General features: G+C 43.0%; 1 protein-coding gene across 1 annotated transcript in view; it reads right to left on the bottom strand.

Moving 5' to 3' along the window:
- The window catches only part of lrriq3 (leucine-rich repeats and IQ motif containing 3), a 33,249-nt gene extending 18,877 nt beyond the window's left edge, over positions 1–14,372 (bottom strand). Inside the window, exons 1-3 of the mRNA XM_087990346.1 lie at positions 14,121–14,372; positions 6,688–7,008; positions 3,314–3,447 (exon numbers count right to left, since the gene is read on the bottom strand). Of these exons, the coding sequence (XP_087846472.1) occupies positions 3,314–3,447; positions 6,688–7,008; positions 14,121–14,318 (653 nt within the window). The 5' untranslated portion in view covers positions 14,319–14,372. The remainder of the gene's footprint in view (positions 1–3,313; positions 3,448–6,687; positions 7,009–14,120) is intronic.
- Between the last annotated feature and the right edge of the window lie 3,875 nt (positions 14,373–18,247).

Below are 18,247 nucleotides of genomic sequence, written 5' to 3'. Positions count from 1 at the left end.
TTCGTCTCCAAAACAAGAACACTGAGTAGCTTACCTGTGGACTTTAAAATTAGGTTAGAGGAGGAGGATGGGAGGGAGGCCCTATTGTGTAGGGCCTGGGGTCTAGAACACACCCACTCAAATATCAATCACTTACCTTCCCGACCAGCTCTGCGCTCCAACCTCACTTCCGCCCAGCTCGCGCCGCTCTCTGCTGTGAGAAATGGCTATTACGAAGGGGCTTAATTTTAATGTGATTGGAGGAAGGTTTAGGGGAGATGTCAGAGGCAGGTTCCTTACACAGAGAGTGGTGGGTGTACAGTGGTAGTAAAGTCAGATACATTCGGGACATTTAAGCGACTCTTGGATAGGCACATGGACGATAGTAAAATGTAGGGTATAGAGGTTAGTTTGATCTTAGAGTAGGATAAAAACACAGTGCAACATCGAGGGCCAAAGGGCCTGTACTGTTCTTTGTTCTATGCTCTACGTGTTTAGATGTGCACTTGCAATGCCAAGGCAAACAATGCTATGGGCCAAGTGCTGGAAAATAGGATGAGAATAATTAGGAGCCTATTTCTTACTGGACTCGATGGGTCGAAGGGCTTTTTTTCTGTGCTGTATATCTCTGTCACTCTATACTAAGGATGGAATTTTAAATTTGAGTGCTGCTGGAATGGGAGCCAATGTAGATCAGGGGATACAGAACTGGGGGGATGATGGATGAATCTGCTCCAGTGTGATTTAGTAACATTACATTTTTCAACAGTGTCTTGTAACTGAAAATAAGTGAAAAGATTTGCATTGCCAATGTCAGAAATAGTGGTTCACTCAAAGGCAGTTCACGCCCATCCCTTTCTGGAGTGCAGTCACTGTTTTGAACATTAGTGAATGAAGCAGTACATTGTACACAGCCAAGATCCTGGAAAGAGGCGACACGATGGCTCAGTGGTTAGCACTGCTGCCTTACAGCTCCAGGTAAAAACAAGGACTGCAGATCCTGCTCCTCGGATGCTGCCTGACCTGCTGTGATTTTCCAGCACCACTCACAGCTCCAGGGTTTGATTTCAACTTCAGGCAACTGTGTGGAATTTGCACTTTGTCCCCTTGCCTCCCTCCTTAGGTTTCCTCCTTCAATCCAAAGATGTGCAGGTAAGGTGGATTTGCAATGCTAAATTGCCCATAACGTCCCGGGATGTGTAGGTTAGGTGCATTAGTCAGGGGTAAATGTAGGGGAATGGGTCTGGATGGATTACTCTTCGGAGGGTCAGTGTGGACTTGTTGGGCCAAAGGGTCTGTTTTCACACTGTAGGGATTCTATGATTCCATAAAATGGAAACCAAACCAAATGAACACATCATCTATATATCGGTGATGTGGGTTCAAGGAAGTGTGTGAAAGGATGACTTGTAATTATTTATGACATTGAACGTAGATAAAAAGTTTCAAGGCATTTTCAGTAACCATGTAGCAGTCAGAGTGCTAACATCAGGAAACATAACAGTATGGGTTTTTTGGAATGTCAGAATGGAAAAATGGAGAGGTGGAGAGGCTGATGAAGCTTAGAGTCCAGGCAGTTGAAGGTATGGTCACTAATCAGAGAGCATAAAAAATCAGGGATGTGTTGCAGACCAGAATTAGAAATATTTGCAAAGGTAGGGAGGGGAGAAGCCATGATTATATTTGAACACAAGGATGAGAATTTTAAAAGCACTGTTGTTGATGGATGTTAAGTCAGTATGGGTCTTTGAGCACAGGAATGATGGATACTCACTTGAAAGTTATAGAGTCATAGAGATATACAGCACAGAAACAGACCCTTTGGTCCAACTCATCCATGCCCACCAGATATCCCAAACTAATCTAGTCCCATTTGCCAGCACTTGACCCATATCTCTCTAAGCCCTTCCTATTCATATATCCATCCAGATGCCTTTAAATGTTGCAATTGTACCAGCCTCCAGGACTTCCTAAGGCAGCTCATTCCATACACATACCACTCTCTGCATGAAGAAGTTGCCCCTTAGGTCTCTTTTATATCTTTTCCCTCTCATTCTAAACCTATGCCCCTCTAGTTCAGGACTCCCCCACCCCAGAGAAAAGACCTTGTCTATTTACCCTATCCATGCCCCTCATGATTTTATAAATCTTTATAAGGTCGTCCCTCAGCCTCTGACCCTCCAGGGAAAACAGCTCCAGCTTATTCAACCTTTCCCTACAGCTCAAATCCTCCAAATTGGCAGCCTCCTTGTAAATCTTTTCTGAACCTTTTCAAGATTCACATCATCCTACCGATAGGAAGGAGACCAGAAATGCACGCAATATTCCAAAAGTGGCCTAACCAATGTCCTGTACAGCCGCAACTTGACCTCTCAACTCCTGTATTCAATACTCTGACCAATAAAGGAAAGCATATCAAACGCCTTCTTCACTATCCTATCTACCTGCGACTCTACTTTCAAGGAACTATGGATCTGCACTCCAAGGTCTCTTTGTTCAGCAACATTCCCTATGACCTTACCATTAAGTGTATAAGTCCTGCTAAGATTTGCTTTCCCAAAATGCAACACCTCACATTTATCTAAATTAAACTTTATCTGCCATTCCTCAGCTCGTTGGCCCATCTGATCAAGATCCTGTTGTAATCTGAGGTAACCTTCTTCTCTGTCCACTACACCTCCAATTTTGGTGTCATCTGCAAACTTACTAACGATATCTCCTAATGTACACATCCAAATCATTTATATAATGACGAAATGTAGTGGACCCAGCACCGATCCTTGTGGCACACTACTGGTCACAGGCCTCCAGTCTGAAAATAACCCTCCACCACCACCCTTTGTGTTCTACCTTTGAACCAGTCCTGAATCCAAATGGCTAGTTCTCCCTGTAATTCGTGAGATCTAACCTTGCTAACCAGTCTCCCATGAGGAACCTTGTTAAAGCCTTACTGAAGTCCATATAGATCATGTCTATAACACTGCCCTCATTAATCCTCTTTGTTATTTCTTCAAACTCAGTGAGATATGACTTCCCACACACAAAGCCATGTTGACTATCCCTAATCAGTCCTTGCCTTTCCAATACATGTAAATTCTGTCCCTCAGGATTCCTTCCAACAACTTGCCCACCACCGATGTTAGGCTCACCAGTTTATAGTTCCGTGGCTTTTCCTTATCACCTTTCTTAAACAGTGGCACCACATCAGCCAACCTCCAGTCTTCTGGTACCTCACCTGTGACAATGAATATCTCAGCAAGTGGCCCAGAAACCACATCCCTAGCTTCCCACAGAGTTCTAGGGTACACCTGATGAGGTCCAAGTTAATCAACACCTCAACTTTCTTCTTGTCAAGAATCCACGGATCCATCGCTGAATGATCAGCACCGGAGAGTGATGGGCAAGGATGTTGTTGATGGTAGAGAGTAGAGTTCTGAGATGGTCCAACTCACTCTGCCAGGTCGAAGTCTGTGTGAGAAGTAAAAGCACTATCAGGGATTCCTTTTCAGTGAGAGATCAAAGTGCTTATTCACACCGAAACAACAATTCATATCTATGCAGCACCTTTAGTAAAACATGCTCCAGCATTTTGCAGGCTTGTAATCACACAAAAATGTAACATTGAACAAAAAGAGAAAACAATAGGAGAAGAAATCAAATACAGAGCCAAAACAATGAGTTATTAATTAACATCTTAAAGAGGGGAAAAAGGCCAGACTGGAAAAGCACAGAGATACCAGAGGAATGTTTGCTAAAAGAAGTTACAAAGATAGAAACTGGAGGAGGTTACAGAGATAGGGAGAGGTGTAAGGGCTGGAGGAAGTTAGAGATAGGATGCTTCTATGCTGGTTTCCAAACAGTGAGAACAAATCCTGATGATCAGCTGCCATTTCTGCCACCTTCAACGAGATGCCACCACCAGCCACATATTCCTTTCCCCTCCCCTCCTCTCCCTTATCCACCTTCCGCAGGGACCGTTCCCTCAGGGGCACCCTGGTCCATTCTTCCATCACTCCCAACACCCCCACTCACTCACGGCACCTTACCTTGCAACTGCCAAAGGTGTAACACCTGCCCATTTACCTCCTCCCTCCTCAATATCCAAGGGCCCAGACATACCTTCCAGAGGAAGCAGCACTTTACCTGCACTTCTCACAATCTAATCTAATACATTCGCTGCTCACAATGTGATCTCCTCTACATTGGGGAAACGAAGCGCAGACTGGGTAATCACTTCACAGAACACCTACGTTCTGCCTGCAAAAACGACCCTGACTTTCCAGTTGCCTACCACTTTAACACACCATCATGTTCCTTAGCAAACATCTCTGTCTCAAGCTTGCTGCAGTGCTCCAGTGAAGCTCAGTTCTTCCAGAACAACACCTCATTTTTCTCTTGGGGACCCTGCAACTTTCTGGATTCAATAAAGGTGCAATACCTTTCGGGCCTAAACTCCCCATGTCCTAAACCCCTATCACACATACTAGGCTTTCTTATCAAGAGCTGAAAATGTGTTGCTGGAAAAGCGCAGCAGGTCAGGCAGCATCCAGGGAATAGGAGAATCGACGTTTCGGGCATAAGCCCTTCTTCAGGATGCCCGAAACGTCGATTCTCCTATTCCCTGGATGCTGCCTGACCTGCTGCGCTTTTCCAGCAACACATTTTCAGCTCTGATCTCCAGCATCTGCAGACCTCACTTTCTCCTCAAAGATTTCTTATCAAGATTAGAGTGGTGCTGGAAAAGCACAGCAGGTCAGGCAGCATCTGGGGAACAGGAAAAATCGACGTTTCGGGCAGGAGCCCTTCATCAGAAATCCTGCTCCTCAGACGCTGCCTGACCTGTTGTGCTTTTCCAGCACCACTCTAATCTTGACTCTAATCTCCAACATCTGCAGTCCTCACTTTCACCTCAGCCTTCTTATCACACCTGGAACAAACCCTGCGCCAGTTTCTAGGTTTGGTGCTTCATTTTCTTAGATAGCATGCTCTAACACTCTCCACCCACATTGCCACACCTACGCTGGACTCTCAATGATTTATTTATTGGGTAGATCATTTTCCTAAAGAATCGATATCAAAGTCCCAGGCTTAAGGCTTGGTCTGAGATGGTTGGGAGAAAGTGCTTGCACTGCAGGACTCTGAGTAACTTGTGTAAACCTCATTGGCAAAAAAAAAGCAGAGAGGGAAGGGAGTTTCTTTTATTGCTGAGAGCTATTCTGATCTGGATCGCATTTCTGAAGGATGAGGGAAGCAAATTAAATGAGAACACGAAGAGGAGGAAGCCATTCAGTCCCTCAAGACAGTTACTAACAATTGATTAGATCATAACTTATCTGAATCTCAGATGAATTTTCACAGCTTTGCTCGATAAAGAGGTGGCAGCATTGTGGTTATGTCAATAAAACCAAAGTCCTTGACTAATGCTGGAGAGACATGAATTGATATCGCACTGTCCCAGCAGGACAGACCCAGAGATAGTGGCATAGTTGTCTACAGTCGGTGTGTTGCCCTGGGAGCCCTTGACATTGATTCTGGACCCCATTAAGTCTCATGGCTTCAGATTAAACATGGGCAAGGAAATGTCCTGCTGATTACTGCATACTGTCCTCCCTCAGCTGGTGAATCTGTATTCCTCCATGCTGAAAAACACTTAGAGGAAGCACTGAGAGAGACAAAGGCACAAATTGTACTCTAGGTGAGGTATTATAATGTCCATCACAAAGAGAGGCTTGATAGAAGCACTACTGATTGAGTCCTAAAGGAAATAGCTGCTCAACTGGGCCTGCACCAACTGGTGAGGGAACTAACAAGAGGGAAAATCATATTTGATTTCACTGTCACCAACCTGCCAGCTGCAGATGCATCAATGTCCATGACAGTATCGGTTAGAGCGACCCTGCGGAAATGAAGTCCTGCCCTCATATTGAGAATACCCTCTTTCGTGTTGTGTGGCAATGCTAAATGATACACGCTTAACAGATTAAGCAACTCAAGACTGGGCATCAATGAGGTGCTGTGGGCCATCAACAGCAGTAGAATTGTACTCGAGCACAATCTGCAACTTCCCCCATGGCCTGGCAGATCCCCCACTCAACCATTACCATCAAGACAGGGGATCAAACTTGATTCAATGGAGAGTGCAGGAGCAGCATCAGGCATACCTGAAGATGAGGTATCAACCTGGTGAAGCTACGTCTACAGCATAAGCAGCAAGTGATAGGCAGGCTAAGTGATTTCAAAACCAATATATCAGATCTAAGTTAATCTGGTCATAAATAGTGGTGGTAAAAAGACACTATAGTCTCACCAGACCACAGGACTGCTCTCTCATGAGAGAGAGACAGACAGACAGACAACTAGTGGTCATTTAACCAGTGGGTCATGTGCCTCGGGTGAAGGGATGAGGTTAGAAGGAAGAGTCCTTTATAGGAACCTCAAGTACAGGAATTACACCGATGCTGTTGGGATCACTGACCAGCCATCCAGCTGAGTTAACCACTGGGTGGGATTTGAACCCAGGTTCTCCCTGAACATGATCTTAGTCTCTAGATTACTAGTCCCAGTGACACTATTGTCTTCCCAGTGACTCCCAGAATGGCTGCTATCTATTTTTAAAGGAAATGGCCCCATTTTTTTCTGAATTACATTCTGATTTTCAACCTGTTCATAAGTATTTTTATTCTCTCCACACTAAATATAAGCACCAACCTTTGGAGGAGCAGGGAGATGAAAAAAGAAATGTGGACTTAGAGCTTTGAAATATTTCCTTTGCAAACAATCCTCAATGATTTCCTCATCTGCGATGACAAAGTGATCCAAGGCTTTGAGAGACAAAATGCCGTTGACAACGTGGTGCCGATAATTTGGAAGCAAACTGACTGGGGTGTCAAACAGGGTGAGAATAATGAGGTTCGGGCAGGAAAATAGGGATTTGGCATTTCTTATGTCTCCAATGATGTTGTCATGGAGAAAGAGGACCTGCAGACACTTCAGATTGGTCCAAAAGTATTCATCTGGGAGATTAATGATCTGATAGTGGAGGAAAAATAAACAAATTAATACATCATAGCCAGTTATAGGGCTGTGGAGAGGGAATGGGGAGTGGCACTAATTAGTTCTTATACAATGGAATTGACCCAGCCCCACCGGGGGAGATTTGGATGTGGAACAGAAGCAAAATTTGAGAAAAACCTGTCGGGTCAGACCCCTGCTGCTTTTCTATCTCAGACTGACCTTGATGAAACTGAGGACAATGTAGCATCAAATGCTTACAGTGGTGTGTAGTCAGTTAGGCCAAGCAAGGGATCAAAAGGGGGCTAATTGTCACATTGCATCAGTCTGTGTTTCCACCTCCCCCAACCTGCTGAGTTTCAGAGTCACCAGAAATATGAAGGTAGCTTCCTGGCAGCAGGCAGGACAGCCATTGGTGCTGATTTTTCACTGTCCCATGAAGGTACAAGAAGATTGTAGCCTTAGCCACAACTGATATTGTAGAGGGGTTTTCCTTCCGATTAATTTTACCAACTTTGGGTTATCTGCTTTCTTGACAATATTGTTCAGAGCTCTGGGCTCAATGTCATTTAAGATGGCTTTGCACTCTCCTCTCTAGCTCAGCAGCACAGGACTGCAGGTGAAGTATTGCTGTGGGGCCTCCTGCCCACCCCAAGCAGGATGATAAATGCCTCTTTATTGGCTGCCTCCTGACCTGGGCAAAGTTGGGACCCAGACTTTGTCTCTAAAATTCTTTGCTGGTCATAAGGTTTCACCCATAAACGCCAGCAGGGTTAAAGAGGGCCAACTGGCATCCTTCTGTACTCCAGCATTCTATTTTATTTGAAAGTAAGCAGAACCATATCTGAAAGGATCAGACTGCTTAATCTGAACAATCACCTAGATATATAGGTCCAGATGAGTTTTATCCCAAGTTGCTGACACAATTTTTAAATCATCTTTGGCCACAGGGGATGTGCTAGAGAACTGGACGTCAACAAATATTGTCTCACTTTGGATGTCAGTTTGCTCGCTGAGCTGGAAGGTTTGTTTTCAGATGTTTCATCACCATATTAGGTAACATCATCATAGTTTCACTTTATAAGAAGGGTGGAGGAGATAGACCAGGGAATTACAGACCAGTGTGTCTCACATCAGGGGTAGGGGAACTATTGGAGAAAATTGTTTGGCTGAGGGTACTGCAGTTGATGTAGTTTATCTGGATTTCAGCAAGGCCTTTGACAAGGTCCCACATGAGAAACTGATATGGTGAAAGCTCATGAGAGTTGGCACGTTGAATCTAAAGGTGGTTTAGTAATAGGAGTTGTAACAAATAGGGAAGTGTGTTGTTTTTGCAGAAATAGAAAAGCAAGAGTGTGTATGTGCAGAAAAAGGGGTACAAGAAAAATATCAGCTAGGCAAGCATAAGGGAAATGTATCTTTATCTTTAATGTATAATTATGGATAATTGAGTACTAACTTTAGTGCAGAACTATTAAAGCAAATAATTTCTTTCATCGTAATGTTTTAAATAATAGTCTCAGCAAAATAGCTGAGATAGCCGAAACGCATAAACTAGGCACGAAAAGATACATTGTTAAAACGTATGTTCAAGAATGGAATGTACCTATGGATAATGGAAGATGTTACAAGCAAAGTAAAAAGAACATCAAGATACAAGTTTAGCCTTATGTCAGCACTTAGAGGGAAAGGTTGCCAACTTGGAGAAGGGGACAATAAGGGCGGAGCACAGCTGGGCAGTGGCAGAATACTAAGAAAGATTGGGTAATGTAGCAGTCGGGAGAGATGACCTCACGCAGCTCAAAGGTATAACTGTGTAAGAATTTGAATTCTCATTGCTCATTTGCTTCTGCAATTGATGCCCTTTCTTATAAGATCATAGAATAAATTGTCTTGTTTCCAGTGTTGGTGGTCTCGTCTAAATTTTATTGATTTTGTTTCTACAGAGTCAAGGGAGGTGTTAAAAAGCAGTTTGTGTAACTGGAGACCAATGTCCTGTCATACAAACAATAAGGATCAGTGCTAAGTCTCTGATTGTTTGTGATGGCTGAGAGATGACCTCAGAGGTTTACAAAATCACGAGGGGCGTGGATAGGGTAAATAGACAAGATCTTGTGCAGGTTAGGGGAGTCCAAAACTAGACGGCATAGATTAAGGTAAGAGGGGAAAGATTTAAAAGAGACCTAAGGGGCAGAGGGTGGTGCATGTATGGAATGAGCACCTGCAGAGGTGCTGCAGTGGAGCCTGGTACAATTACAACATTTAAAAGACATCTTGATGGGTATATGAATAGGAAAAGGTTAGAGGGATATGGGCCAAGTGTTGATAAATGGGACTAGATTAATTTAGGATATCTGGTTGGCATAAACAGGTTGAACTTAAGAGTCTGTTTCCGTGCTGTACAGCTCTATGACTGTGAGGATGGGAATGTGGGGGAGATAGTAAGTAATTTTGAGGATTGTATGAAGTTTGGCTGAGTGGTTTGACAGTGAGGAAGAAGGTCTTAATTTACAAGATATAAACGGATTGATCAGATGGATGGCTAGATCAGTGGCAGATGGGTTTAACCCTGATAAATGTGAGGTGATGCACTTTGAAAAAAAGAACAAGACAAGGGGGTACTCAATGGATGGCAGGACAATAGGAAGCTCAGAGGAACAGAAGGATCTTGGGGAACTTATTCACAGATCCCTGAAGATGGTAGGACAGGTTAATAGGGTGGTTACACTTACCTTTATCAGTCATGGCATAGCTTATAAGAGCAGGGGAGTTATATTGGAGCTGTGCAGGACTTTGGTTAGGCCACAGTTTGTGTATTGTGTGCAGTTCTGGTCAGTACCCCCTTAGTACCACCCTATAGGAAGGGTGTTGCCTGCAATTGAGAGATTCATACGAAGAGAGGCTGGATAGGCTCAGGTTGCTTTCTTTGGAGCAGAGAATGTTAAGAAGGGATCTGACTGAGGTTTATAAGATTATGAGGAGCATGGAGAAGTTTCATTGAAGGGCCAATAAAAAGGATGCACACTTTTAAAGTGAAAGACAGAGTTTAGAGGGGAGTTGAGGAAAGGTTTTTTTCACCCAGAGGGTAGTGGGGGCCTTGAATGCACTGTCTGGGACGGCAGTTCAGGAAACCTCACAACCTTTAAAAAGTACTTGAATACACACTTGATATGTCATAACGTTCAAGGCTATGGGTCTACCACCAATAATTGAGACTAGTGTAAGCAGTAATGTATTTTTACTGGTACAGATTTGATAGTTAGGGGTTTAGATACAAGATGATTAGGGGTTTAGATAGGGTTGACCATGAGAACCTTTTACACGTATGGAGTCAGCTATTACGAGGGGGCACAGTTTTAAATTAAGGGGTGGTAGGTATAGGACAGGTGTTAAGGGTAGATTCTTCACTCAGCGAGTCGTGAGTTCATGGAATGCCCTGCCAGTATAGCAGTGGTGGACTCTCCCTCTTTATGGGCATTTAAACGGGCATTGGATAGGCATATGGAGGATCGTGGGCTAGTGTAGGTTAGGTGGACTTGGATCGGCGCAACATCGAGGGCCAAAGGGCCTGTACTGCGCTGTATTTTTCTATGTTCTATGGGCTGGAGGGTCTCTTTCTGCACTGTATGATTCTATTATATGTATATTTATTTTGTTTATTTAGTATCATGGAGTACAGGATGAGGTAATTTGGCCCATTCTCCATCTGTAAGGTGTTTAACATCTAATCACTTAACAATAGGCTGGGTCAGATTATGTCTTCAATCTCACACTCGGGTCAGGCTTTTACGGTTCTCTGCCACACGTCTTCTGGACAGGAAGCCCTGTAAACTTCCCAGGGATCCCAACCACCCTCTAACGAACTGATGTCATGATATGACCGATCATTGACCACTTTAGGGCCACTCCCCACCCAGCCTCAATTTTGAGGTTAGCAGCAGGAGTTTGGGGCAAAGGAGAACCCCAGCATGTCTACCTGTTCAGGCCTTAGGGTTGAGGAGTGGTGTGCCTCCACATCAGATAGCTCACCCAAGGTCTGCCTCTGCACGTGCTCCCTACCCTTGGTCTCAATATTAAGGTGTTCAACTCCTACTCTGCATCTCCCTCACTTCTCTGGTCCTATACTCCAGGATTTAGGATCAGGGACGGCTTTAGGCCCAGTGCTAGCAAATGCTGCCATTGATGCTGCTGGGAGGATTCCTTGGAGCGTAACATGGCTACAGGGCTTCTGTGACTGATGAGAATTTCCCACTGACTGCTCAGCAGCTGTCAAGAAACTTCACCATCCGAACAATCCTGTCCTCGAAGCTGAGTGTGGAATCCAGGCTGGCCCACAAGGGTGGTACTAAGGGGCCACTAATATTAAAATATAACAGGTGTACAGATTCCTGTTAAGCAAGGGGGTGAAAGGTTATCAAGGATGGGCACAAATGTGAATTTGAAATTATAATCAGATCAGCCATGACCTTACTGAATAGCAAAACAGTTTTGAGGGGATGAATATCTTATGCTTGCTCACGTGTGAATAAAATTCAGGCAAACATTGAAGTTGTGTGTTGTGCAGTACTGCTAATGGTAGTTAACTTAGCATCTGTAATTTGGAAAATGCTAAAGTCCTTTATCAAGGAAGAAATGGCAGGGCATTTAGAAAATCTTAATGTAATCAAACAGAACCAACATGGTTTTGTGAAAGGGAAATCATGTCTAACAATTTGCCAGAGTTCTTTCAGGATACAACAAGCAGACTTGAAGAAGGGGAACTGGCCGACGTAGTTTATTCGGATTTCCAAAAGTCATTCGATGAGATGCCACAGAGAGGTTTATGGTACAAGATAGGAATTCGGTATTAGGAGAAATTTATTAGCATGAATTGATGATTGGTTCACACACAGAGGACAGCGAGTCAGGATGAATGGGTATTCTTCAAAATAAAATATGTAACTAGTGGGTGCCACAGCAATCAATCCTGGGGCCTTAACTATTTACCATTTACATTAATGACTTGGAAATGGACAGAGTGTAATGTATCCAAATTTGCTGACATTACAAAAATTGTAATGAGGGCACATTGTGATGAGGACCTAAACAATCAGCAAGGGGATACAGATAGGTTGAGTGGGTTGGCAAAAACGTGCCAGATTTAATGTAGGAATGGAGAAAGATTAATCATTTTGGTAGGAATAATCAAAAGGCAGCTTGTAAAAGGTTCAAGAACCAGACAGCACAGATTTAAAGTGATTCGAAAAGGAGCAAATATGAAGCAAAAGAAAACATTTTCACAGCAAGTACTTAAGAGTTTCCAAAGCAGTGACTAGGAGTTTGGTGGAGACATGATCAATTCAGGCATTTACCAGGCCATTAAATAATTATTTAAAGAGTAATTGGATGCAAGGGTACGAGGAAAAAGCAGGAAATTGGCAGTAGGCAATTATGCTTTTTTGACAGACAGTGCAGGCACAAGTGCCAAATAGCCACCTTCTACATTATAACATCCCTGTGATTCTGTGAAATTTGGTTGTATTGTTTGAGAAATTTACTAGGTGTTGGACCAGGACAGAGCACTTGACGGACTTCAGTAAGGCTTTTAACAAAGATTGTACATGTGAGACTGGTTAAGAAGCTAAGAGCCCGAGAGATTCAGGGCAATTTGGATTCAAAACTAGTTTAGAGACAGCATCACCATCAGACTGTCAATGGTCGAAGTGTGTTTTTGTGACTTGAAGTTCAGTGCTGGATCCCTTACTGTTTGTTACATACATTAATGAGCTGAACATTAATGTAGGAGACTGATCAGTAAGTTTGCAGATGACAGGAAAATTATGTGGAGCCCGAGACTTCCTTGGGCACTTCCTCCGTCCAACTAAGTCTTTATAGTGAGAGAACTGTAAAATGTACTGACTGCTGGTTAAGCACTTGAGCACATACAGAGATCTTGATGAGGAGCAAGTCTTTTGTTCTCAATAAATCTCATTCAATAACTCTTACTGTGCACTGCTTAGTAGCTGTACAGTTCCAACCTGTGGGTTAGGATTTAGTAATACAGGTCGTTCTGCTATAACGTGTGTTTTGTTAATGTGAATTTGCTATAACTCGATTAGCAAATTGGGGACCCTGTTTCTAAAGTATAAAGTTTTAAAGCGTGTATTGGTTATAACACAATCCCGGCCCCATTAGTCTCAATGTTGCTGCTATTATGCTATTTTCTAAAACACAAGATTGCATGAGAATGGAATTACCACGCTATAGCAGAACTGACTATCCCTAGATGATGTTTTGAGGTAATTGTGATATCTGTGACCTCAACAGTCACGAGTTAATGTTCAGCTAAAATGTTGGACTCTGTGTCGCTCAGAGTATGTTGCTCTCTATCAAGCCTTAGCATCATTTACAGTGCAATAAACATTGTCTAACAGTAATCTGGAAGTCTGACCTGAGCTTGTGTCAGGACCCAAATAACTCACATTATAACCTGAGCCAAGATTACCAACATTTCACATTCAGATACAAATCTGACAGATTCTGAAACTTTCAGTCATTGGAATATTGCGTGCAATTCTGGTCTCCTTCCTATCGGAGAGATGTTGTGAAACTTGAAAGGGTTCAGAAAAGATTTATAAGGATGTTGCCAGGGTTGGAGGATTTGAGCTATAGGGAGAGGCTGAACAGGCTGGGGCTGTTTTCCCTGGAACGTCGGAGACTGAGGGGTGACCTTATAGAGGTTTACAAAATTATGAGGGGCATGGACAGGATAAATAGACAAAGTCTTTTCCTTGGGGTCGGAGAGTCCAGAATTAGAGGGCATATGTTTAGGGTGAGAAGGGAAAGATATAAAAGAGACCTAAGGGTAAAGTTTTTCACACAGAGGGTGATACGTGTATGGAATGAGCTGCCAGAGGAAGTGGTGGAGGCTGATACAATTTCAACATTTAAAAGGCATTTGAATGGATATATGAATGGGAAGGGTTTGGAGGGATACAGGCCAGATGCTGGCAGGTTAGACTAGATTGGGTTGGGATATCTGATCGGCATGGACAGGTTGTACCGAAGGGTCTGTGTCCATGCTGTACATCTCTATGACTCTATGTGATATTGTTTTTATTGAACACACCCCCACATTCTTCATCACTTACATGGTTTCCATGGAGATCCAGCTTGATTAAATTGCGACAGTTTGCGAGAGCATCAATTTTAGTGATGTAATTTCTGGACAGGATGCAAATCTTCAGAGTACAGCAAAGAGACAAGCTGCCCAGGTTTTTCAGGTAATGTTTAGAAAGGTTTACTACCGCAATCTTATCCAGTTTCTTCTCCTTCAACGTATTGTCCATCTCTCCACATGACAGGATTAATGATTTTGAAGGAGACACAAGGTGGCTTCTGTCTAGCCTCAGATCTGTGAAGATCTGTGGAATATACAAAGCCATCAACTTGTAACAAAGAAAGCTGAAAAGATTTTGTCTTCTCACTTTCTCTTTTAAAACAGCACATCATCTAGACTGACATTTCAATGCAGCAGTGAAGGAGCACTTTATTGTTTAGAATGATCACAGTTGAGGTCCTGCCCTTTACCTGACTGCTGTTTGTTGGAGATTTTGTGTTGCATCCTCATGTGGTTAACTCTGGGCAATTAGGGTGGGCAATAAATACTGACCTAGCTAGTCATGCCCACATTCCATTAAAAATCCTCGATTAAATTGTGACATTTCAAAACATGCTTCATTGTGCATTGTGGAGATGTAAAAGACCGGATAGAAAAGCTTTCTAATTGAAAATCTATTTAGAGGTGTGAAAAGTGATGTAGAATCCAACTTAAAGTTACAAACTGACATAGTCAGAACAATGCTGGGAATGTGAAGACATGAGATTTCATCACGAGAACCAAGCTGTTTAATCTTCTTGTAGGTGAGAAATTAGTAGCCATGGAGGAACAGAGGGATTTATGTGTCCAGGTGCACAATTCATTAAAGGTAACTGCATCAGCACAAAATTACAAAATAAATTTTGGCCTTCCTCTCAAGGGTCTGGAAGACAAAGGAGATGATTGAGTTTATGCAGATTTATCAGGTGCTGGGCATTGCTTCTCAGGAAAGCCATGTATCAACTTATGCCACGTGGACTGAAGTGGTTCAAGAAGGTAGCTCTTTTAATTCATTCTAGGATGTGGACTTCACTGGCAAGGCCAGCATTTATTGTCCATCACTAACTGCACAGAAGATAGTCAAAAGTTTGAAGTGTCGAATGTTGGCTGAGCTAGGTAAGAACAGGAGATTTTTGTCCCTAAAGGACACTTTTGAACCAGATTGTTTCCTATAACAATTGCCAGTGGCTACCATTCGGTAAGCTTTTGATTCAGATTTTTAGTAGATTTAAATTTCACCAGCTACCATGGAAAAATTCGAACCCATGTCAATAGAATATTGGCCGAAAGTTCTGGATTGCTAGTCCAGTAGCATTACCACTCCTTGACAATCTGCCTAACAGCAGTAAGGGATGAATGATCATGCCAATGACATCCATATCCCGTGAATTGGTAAAAGAGAAAAATCATGGAGGGTGCAGTATAGAGATTCAACAGAACAATACAAGGGACAAAAAGGATTAAATTATTGGGATTGTTTGCGTAAACTTTGTTTGTATTCTCTGGATTTTAGAATGTTGATGGGTGATCTGATACATTTTTATAGTGTTGAAAGAGAACTTACTTCCTCAGGTGGAGGAACTCAGAATAAGAGCACATAACATTAAAGTGAAGGGATGATGACCAGAAGTACTCTTCTCGCACAAATGGAAATGGAAACCTGGAACTCTTTCTCCCACCATGCAAAAGGCTGTAAATCCTGGGAACCAGTTTTTTATATTTCCCAACTTACTGCCAGATTACTTCATATGGCCTCATTCTCTTCATCTCTAAAACTCTTCCCAGCCACACAAACCTCCAAGATCTCTGCTATCTTCCAATTTTTACCTTTACTGCAGCCTGATTTTGAACCACTGTGATTGTGCTTCAGCTGTCAGGCCCTAAACTATGGAATTTAAGACCATAAGATATAGGATTGGAAGTAAGGTCTTTCGGCCCATCGTGTCCAATCTGCCATTCGATCATGGTGATGGGCATTTCAACTCCACTTACCCGCATTCTCCCCGTATCCCTTAATTCCTTGCGAGATTAAGAATTTATCAATCTCTGCCTTGAAGACATTTAACATCCCAACCTCTACTGCGCTCAGTGGCAATGAATTCCACAGGCCCACCATTCTGGCTGAAGAAATGTCTCCTCATTTCCATTTTAAATTGACCCCCTCTAATTCTAGTGCCCACAGGTCGAAGTTTCCCCACCTGACGGAAACAAGTTCCCAGTGTCCACCCTTTCTAAGCCATGCATTATCTTGTAAGTTTCTATTAAATCTCCTCTCACCCTTCTAAACTCTAATGAATACAATCCTAGGATCCTCAGCCGCTTATTGTATGTTAGGCCTACCATTCCAGGGATCATCCACGTGAATATCTGTTGGACACGCTCCAGTGTCAGTATGTCCTTCCTGAGGTGTGGGGGCCAAAACTGGACACCGTATTCTAAATGGGGCCTTACCAGAGCTTTATAAAGTCTCCGTAGCACTTCGCTGCTTTTACATTCCAACCATCTTGAGATAAATGACAACATTACATTTGCTTTCTTAACCACGGATTCAACCTGCAAGTCAACCTTTAGAGAATTCTAGACGAGCACTCCCAGATCCCTTTGTACTTTGATTTTATAAATTTTCTCACCATTTATAAAATAATCCATGCCTGTATTCTTTTTTCCAAAGTGCAAGACTTCACATTTGCTCACATTGAATTTCATCAGCCATTTCTTGGACCACTCTCCTAAACTGTCTAAATCTTTCTACAGCCTCCCCACCTCCTCACAACTACCTGCCTGTTCGCCTAACTTCGTATCATCGGCAAACTTCACTAGAAAGCCTCCTGTCCCTTCATCCGGATCTTTAATATATAATGATTTGGAGATGCCGGCGTTGTCCACAACTACCTGATGAAGGGGCAGCGCTCTGAAAGCTAGTGCCTCCAATTAAACTTGTTGGACTATAACCTAGTGTTGTGTGATTTTTAAATTAATATATAAAGTGAAGAGCTGCGGCCCTATCTGTAAAGCATCCTTTAAAATAATCTTTGACCAAACTTTAAGTTCTATATTTCACAATTTCTCCTATATGGCATACATCAAACCTTTAAAAATGCTCCTAATGAACATTTTACTACACAAAAGGTGCCACTGTTGTATTTTCAATGATCATTGGTGTAATTCATGCTTGTTTATTTGACTCAAAGGTGAGCGTTTTATATCCGGAAGGCAGGTAATGTCACCCTAAGTATTGTACCTGCTCATGAAATATCACATTCCTTTTAAAAAAACACAATCAAGAGGCAGTGAATGTGCAAAAGGAAATTTGGGCCTCAGGACATTTCATTTATCTTCAGTGATGGTACAGCTAAATTAACTTGAGAATCTTCTTGAATCACTGCAAAATTTAATTTAATTATTAAAAATTGCGCCTGATCTTCCCCATTTTAAGCCAGATTGAGTCAGCACCTGGACATTCGTCGATTGATTCTCAGCAAAAAAAATAAATAACGCCGCACCATCAAAATCTACGTTGCCTCTTAATAACATGTCACTCCAGAAGTGGGCGTGACGATTTGAAGTTATGTCGCAAAGACCTTGCAATTGAGCAGTAACTTAAACCTACAAGGATGGCAAAAAAATAAGCTCATGAAGTATTTTTGAAGTAAGATCCCTTACAAGAAGCTAATGACCAGAGAGCCAGAACCCCAGGGACAGGGCTACCAGGATGGGATCCAAGGGACCGGGTAAGGGGGAAGTTGTGTATCGGAGGATTCCGTGCCGGGGGTTAGGGAGGGGATGCCTCTGCGGTCGGTAGGGGAGTTTGGGTCGGGGTCGCTGCCCCACACTCGCCTTGTTTCTCACCGGCTGCTGCCGAGGCGCCGCCATGTCAGACCCCGCGGTTGCTATGGGCACTCTGAGCCGGTACTGCGCAGGCGTGGAACCAACCATCACCACAATACCCCCGTCCTGCAGCGTCTGTTTACAATCACCGACACTGTCTCTGGGCACATGGAGAATTTAAACATGCTTACTGGTTGGGTTATATGTTCCCTGTCTGAATGTCGAGACGCCTATTATATTAATCTCAGTTTTGCACATCTCCACCCTCCACCCTCCCCCCCCAATCAGAGT

Source organism: Chiloscyllium plagiosum, unplaced genomic scaffold, assembly GCF_037043375.1.
Source record: "Chiloscyllium plagiosum isolate Xiang-an unplaced genomic scaffold, Cpla_swu_hap1 HiC_scaffold_9, whole genome shotgun sequence".
Taxonomy (NCBI): domain Eukaryota; kingdom Metazoa; phylum Chordata; class Chondrichthyes; order Orectolobiformes; family Hemiscylliidae; genus Chiloscyllium; species Chiloscyllium plagiosum.
This window is presented reverse-complemented; position numbering and strand designations above follow the sequence as displayed.